This window comes from Aythya fuligula, chromosome 24 (assembly GCF_009819795.1).
Source record: "Aythya fuligula isolate bAytFul2 chromosome 24, bAytFul2.pri, whole genome shotgun sequence".
In the NCBI taxonomy this organism is placed as follows: domain Eukaryota; kingdom Metazoa; phylum Chordata; class Aves; order Anseriformes; family Anatidae; genus Aythya; species Aythya fuligula.
The window spans coordinates 1932749-1939053 of NC_045582.1; the positions used below are offsets into that span (position 1 = coordinate 1932749).

General features: G+C 72.0%; 1 protein-coding gene across 1 annotated transcript; it reads left to right on the plus strand.

Annotated features, from left to right (window-relative positions):
* Nucleotides 1-736: 736 nt before the first annotated feature.
* On the plus strand, nt 737-5158 carry PPP1R1B (protein phosphatase 1 regulatory inhibitor subunit 1B). The gene is made up of 8 exons (XM_032202515.1): nt 737-817; nt 1627-1687; nt 2040-2062; nt 2713-2788; nt 3062-3190; nt 3992-4057; nt 4801-4932; nt 5055-5158. The coding sequence occupies exons 1-8, from the start codon at nt 737-739 to the stop codon at nt 5156-5158; spliced, it is 672 nt and encodes a 223-aa protein (XP_032058406.1).
* The last annotated feature ends 1147 nt before the right edge of the window (nt 5159-6305 follow it).

Below are 6305 nucleotides of genomic sequence, written 5' to 3' on the forward strand. Positions count from 1 at the left end.
CTGCTCCTCCAGGAAGGAAGTTTGGGGTTTGGTGGAATTTTCCGTGGGGGAAACCCGCAGGGAGCCGGGGCAGAGCCAGGTATGGTTTGGGGTGGCGGCGCGCTCCCCTACCTCTGGGACACCCCAGGGCCACGGCTGGTGGCAGTGTGGGACCCCCAGCACGAGGACGGCGGGACGTTTCGGGGTCCCGTGTCCCCACTGTGCCTGCAGGGTCTGTCCCCCCCCCCCTCCAGGCAGATCCTGTCCCGGGCTGGGTTTCCCCGTGCCGTGGGGCAGCCCCGAGGCCATGCCCTGCGTTGTGTCCCCCCACCCGATGCCCACCTTGCCCTGCGGGGAAACTGAGGCACCGGCTACCGGGGACCCCCGTGGCCACCACCAGCCCCGGCCCGGCTCCCACAGCCCCTACAATTGGGCCCCCCCACGGAGGGGAACGGGTTAAGGAGCCCCTACGGGCTCGAGCCCCCCTCTCGGGCTCCCCGAAGCTCCCCGAGGGCTCATTATCCTCGGCCTCGGCCCCCCTGCCCGGGGGGATGAATAATTCAGCGTGCTGGTAGGAGACGTGTCCTCCCTCCCTCCCTCTCCTTCTTCCTCCTCCTCCTCCTCCTCCTCCTCGCCGGTTCTGCCTTCTCCACCTCCCTCCCGTTCAGTCCTCGCCGTGCCGAGCCCGGGCGCTGCCGAACTCCCGCGCGGCACCGGGGCAGCAGCGGCGGCGGCGGAGACCCCCGGGGCCAAGGCCATGGACCCCAAGGACCGTAAGAAGATCCAGTTCTCCGTGCCGGCGCCCCCCAGCCAGCTGGACCCCCGCGCCGTGGAGATGGTGAGGGCAAGGGTGGCAGCGGGGTGACACCGGTGTCCCCCCCCCCCCCCTACACCCCGTGCCACAGCACCGTTGCGCACGGTGACCCTAAGGTGCCATGGGGGGACCCCGGGGTGCCACCGTGGTGCCGGTGTCAGAGGGGTCTCGGGGAGGGCCGGGGGTGTCCCGAGGTGTTCGGGGAGCTGGGTGGTGGGGGGGGGAGAGCCGAACGGGGGACGGGATGGGGACGGTGTGGGACGGGAGAGGTGGGAGAGGGAGAGAGGGACAAGGGGGGACAGGAGGGGACAGGAGGGTGGTGATGGGATGGGATGGGGGGGACGGAGGGGACAGGAGCAGCTGGGGGGACGGGATGGGACAGGGAGGGGACGGGAGCGCTGCGAGGTGCGCGGGTTTGTGCCGAGGGAGAGTTGTGAGGGGGGGGACGGGGACGGGACAGGAGGGAAGGGCTGGGACACTGGGGGTGGGGGGGGGACAGGAATGGGACAGGGACGGCACAGGAGGGAAGGGCTGGGACGCAGGGGACAGGACACGGAGGGGGACAGCAGCCCGAGGGGATGTCCCCGGGACACGGCTCCTGCGCGCCCCCCCCCCGGGACCCGGAGCTGTGCGGGGTGGGGGGGCTTTGAGGAGCTGGGGGGGGGTCAGGGACAACACGAGGACCCTCCGTGGGGCACCGTGCTTGTCCCCTGCCCCCCGCTGCTGAGCACCCTGCTGGGGGGGGGGTGTCACACGGGGGTCCTCGGCCCCGGGGCAGTGGGTGGGGGGCTCGGGGACCCCCGGGTGGCCGGTGACACCCGCTGTGCCCCCAGATCCGCCGGCGCAGGCCCACGCCTGCCATGCTCTTCCAGCTCTCCGAGCACTCGTCCCCAGGTGAGCCGGGACGGGGACGGCAGCCGGAGGGGGACGGGAAGGGGCACGGGGTGGTTTTGGGGACAGCAGGGGGCTGGGATGGGGACGGGAGGTGCTGGCAGAGGGGGGGGACACACGAGGTGGTTGGGGTGGGATGGGGCGGTTGGGGTGGGACGAGGTGGCCGGGAGGGGGGACAACTCGCAGGGGGATGGGGTGGCAGGGTGGCGGATACGGGGCGCGGTGTCACCCTATGGGGTGGTGGGTTTGGGATGGGGTGGCAGGGAGGGGACGGGGGCTGTGGGGTGGGCAGGGGGGGTGCTGGCTGCAGCCCCCGTCCTGCTCACCCGCTCTCTCCTGGCACCACGGACGCAGAGGACGAGTCCCTGCCCTACCAGGTGAGTGTCCCCCCCATGGCCCCGACCCCATAGGAGCCCCCTGCCCACCCCCGTGCTCCCCGGGATGGCCGTGGGGGGGGCACCACGGGGTTATCGTGGCGCTGCCCCCCCGTCCCGTCCCGTCCTGTCCCGGTGCTTTTCAGTTCCCTGCCTCCTCCTGGCCCCGGGGACGGGCAAACGGGGACATGGGGACAGGGATATGGGGTCGGGGGCTGTGCAAAGTGTGGGGTGACACGGGGACCCCGGGGGGCTCAGCTCCTCATCGCTGCCCCCCCCCCCCCAGCCCCTGGGGACACCGCATCAGGGTCCCGACGGGATCCTCACCGCCGGGGGGCTCGGGTTTGGGTCCCCCCCATGGGATCCCCAGTGTAGGGTCCCTGTCCCAGGGGGGGCTCACCCCAGGTCCCCATTGTGGGGCCCCCTTCAGAGTGTCACCAAGCTGGGGGGGGTCATCCTGGGGTCCCCACGGCGAGGTCCCCATCGCGGCACCCAGCTCGTGCGGGGCGCAGGACCGCGGGTGTCCCTGGCACAGGGGTGTCCCCAACACGGGGGGGATGTCCCCAACATGGGGGTGTCCCCAGCACACGGGGGGGGGGGTTTCCCTGTCCCTGTCCCTGTCCCTGACACCCCCGGGCCGCTCTGCCCCGCAGCGAGCCTCCGGCGAGGGCTGCCTGCTGAAACCAAAGAGGAACAACCCGTGTGCCTACACACCGCCCTCGCTCAAAGGTACCGACCCCAAGGACCCCGTCCTGAGGTGGGGGGGGGGACACATTTGGGGCTGGGGACACATTTGGGGCTGGGGACACATTTAGGGCTGCCCCCGGGGCTGGCTGAGCCCCCCCCCCCCCGGGCGGTGCTGTCCCAAATGGGGAAACTGAGGCACGGCGGCAACCTGCGCGCGCCGCTCTCCGACGGCTCTCCCGGAGGGGATCCCAGCTCTCCCAGTGCTCCCAGTGCTCCCAGTAGGAGGGTGGGTGGTGACGCTGGTGCCCCCGGCAGCGATGCAGCGCATCGTGCAGTCCCACCTGGAGAGTGGCATTGGGGGGGGGGACAGCTCGGACGGAGAGGCCGACGACGGGGACCACGAGCTGGGCAGAGCCTGCGACACCGACAGCGCCATCGAGCCTGGTGGGTGCCGGGGGGGGGGACATGGGGACAAGGGGGGGGGCGTGGAGGGGGTGTGGGGATGGGGGGGGACAGGGGGGACATGGGGATGGGGGGGGATAGGGGATGGAGAGGGGACAGGGATGGGGGGACATGGGGATGGGCGGGCATGGGGGGGACATGGGGATGGAGAGGGGACAGGGATGGGGGGGACACAGGGTTGGGGGGGGACATGGGGACAGGGGGGGACATGGGAATGGAGAGGGGACACAGGGACTGGGGGGGGGACATGAGGATGTGGGGATATGGGGACGGGGGGGGACATGGGGACGGGGGGGGACACAAGGATGGGGGGGGTCACAGGGATGTGGGGACATGGGGATGGAGAGGGGACAGGGATGGGGGGGACACAGGGTTGGGGTGGACATGGGGATTGGGGGGGACATGTGGGGATGGGGGGGACGGGGGGGGCACACGGGGATGGGGGGGGACACAGGGATATGGGGACACGAGGACAGGGGGGGCACATGGGGATGGAGAGGGGACAAAGGGACGGGGGGCACATGGAGATTTGGGGACACAGGGACGGGGGGGGACATGGGGACGGGGGGGGACACGGGGCTGGGTGCTGCCAGCAGCGGTGGGGGCACAGGGGGGGGGCCGAGGCCGTGGTGTCCCCACTGGGGAGCACCTCCGGCCCCTGCAGCCCCCGGGGCCGCGCTGACCCCAGTGGGGTCCCCCCGCGTTGTGCCGGCTGTGGGGGGGTCCCCGTGCCCCCTCTGCCCCCACCTCATTGCCCCCCCCCCTCCGACCCCCCCCAAGAAGCCCTGGGGAGCCAGGTCCGAGCCGAGCGCAGCATCTTCCCCGCCACCAAGGCGCACAAGAGGAAAGGTAACGGGGACACCACGGGGACACCAAGGGGACACCACGGGGACACCAAGGGGACGGGGACACCAAGGGGACACCACGGGGGGGGGACACCGCGGGGACGGGGACACCACAGGGACACCGTGGGGACACCGCGGGGACACCAAGGGGACGGGGACACCACGGGGACACCAAGGGGACGGGGACACCGCGGGGGGGCTGGGACATGGCATGGGGACAGGGACACCGCAGGGAGGGGGACGGAGAAACTTTGGGGTCAGGGACACGGGATGGGGACAGGGATGGAGAAATTTTGGGGTCAGGGACACAGGATTGGGACAGGGATGGAGAAACTGGAGGGACAGGGACACCGGGGATGGGGACAGGAGTGGGGACAGGAGTGGAGAAATTTTGGGATCAGGGACACTGGGGTTGGGGACAGGGATGGAGAAACTGGAGGGACAGGGACACCGGGGATGGGGACAGGAATGGGGACAGGGAATGGACAAACTGGGGGCGTTTGGGACACTGTGGGGACAGGGATGGAGAAACTTTGGGGTCGGGGACACTGTGGGGACAGGGACATTGTGGGGACGGGGACGGGAACGGGGACAGGGACAGGGCCGGGGCCACCACAGGGACCGTGACACCGCGGGGCTGAGGCCCTGAGTTTTCCCCCGGGGGATTTGGGGCCGGGGCCGTCCCCGTACCCCCTCGGGGGCCACCCCACGGCCGCCCCCACCCCGTCCCCATCCCTGTCCCTTTAGGGGGACAGAAGGTTTCCTTCGGCGGCCTGGAGGAGCGGGGGGGGGACCTGAAGGCCCTGAGCGTGGCCGACATCCCCGAGGACCCCGAGGGGGCCGAGGGTGACGACGACGACCCCGAGGACGGGGGCAGCGGTACGGGGGGGGGGGGGGGCACAAGGGGGTGTGGGGGGGGGTCCCACGGGTCCCACGCACCCCTGGGACCCCCCCAGGACCCTAAAATCTGACCCTATTTTGCTGTGTCCCCCCCCCCACAGACGCCAACAAGGAGCGGCGACCCCTGGGCTTCGCCGAGGCCCCCCCGCGCCCCCCCGGCGGCACCGAGCGCCCCTCGCCCACTTTCCCCCCCGGCACCAGCTAGCCGCTCAGCCCCCCCCCCGGGGTGACAACGACCCCCCCCCCCAAGCCCCCAACCCCCCCCACCCGGTACAGCCCTCGCTTTGCTCCGCACCCCCCCTCCAGGACCCCCCCCCAAACCCAGGACCCCCCCCCAAACTTCCCCCCCCCCCCCCCCCCCGGCCTGGCTGTCCGCTGTTGCCTGCGCTTCGCCTGCGCCGTGCCCCCCCCCCCAAAAAAAAACCCACGACCCCCCCCACAACCCCACAGACCCCAAACCCACAGAGCCCCCCCCCCACAACCCCACGGAGCCCCCCTGGCTCAGGAGGGGGGTTCTGGAGGGGGCTGTGGGGGGGGGGCGGTGCCCTACCCCCCCCCCCCCAGCTCGCTTCCAGCGCTGCCCGTGCCCCCCCCCCCCCCCCTCAAATAAAGCTGAGCTGTACGGAGCGACACCGAGCGGCTTGGGGGGGTTTTGGGGGGGGGTTTGGGGGGGTCTGGGGGTTTGAGGGGGGGGTCTGGGGGCTTGGGGGGGTTCAGGGGGGGCTTGGGAGGCGCCTGGGGGGGTCAGAGAGGGGTTTAGGGGGTGATGGGGGGGGTCGGAGGGGGGGCTCTGGGGTCTGAGGGGGGGTTTGGGGGGCGCCTGGGGGGGGGCAGAGGGGGGTCTGGAGGTTTTTGGGGGGTCTGGGGGCTTCATGGGGGGGGTCTGGGGTCTTGGGGGGGTTCGGGGGGGCTTGGGAGGTGCCTGGGGAGGTCAGAGAGGGGTTTAGGGGGTGCTGGGGGGGCTCGAGGAGGTTTGGGGGGGGTCTGGGGTCTCAGGGGGGTTTGGGGGGGGCTTGGGGGGCGCCTGGGGGGGGGCAGAGGGGGGCTTAGGGGGTGCTGGGGGGGCTTGGGGGGGGTCTGGGGTCTCGGGGGGGGGTCCAGGGGTGGCTTGGGGGGCGCCTGGGTGGGTTCAGAGGGGGTTTGGGCGCTCCAAGGGGGGGTCTGGGGTCTCCGGGGGGGGGGGTCGGGGTGGTTCAGAGGGGGTCTGGGGGGGGGTCGAGGGGGTTCAAGGGGGGCTTGGGGGAGTTCAGGGGAGTCTTTGGGGGGGGGTCGGGGGAGTTTAGGGGGGGCTTTGGGGTCTCGGGGGGGTTCGAAGGGGGCTCAGGGGCACTTGGGGGGACTCGGGGGGCGTT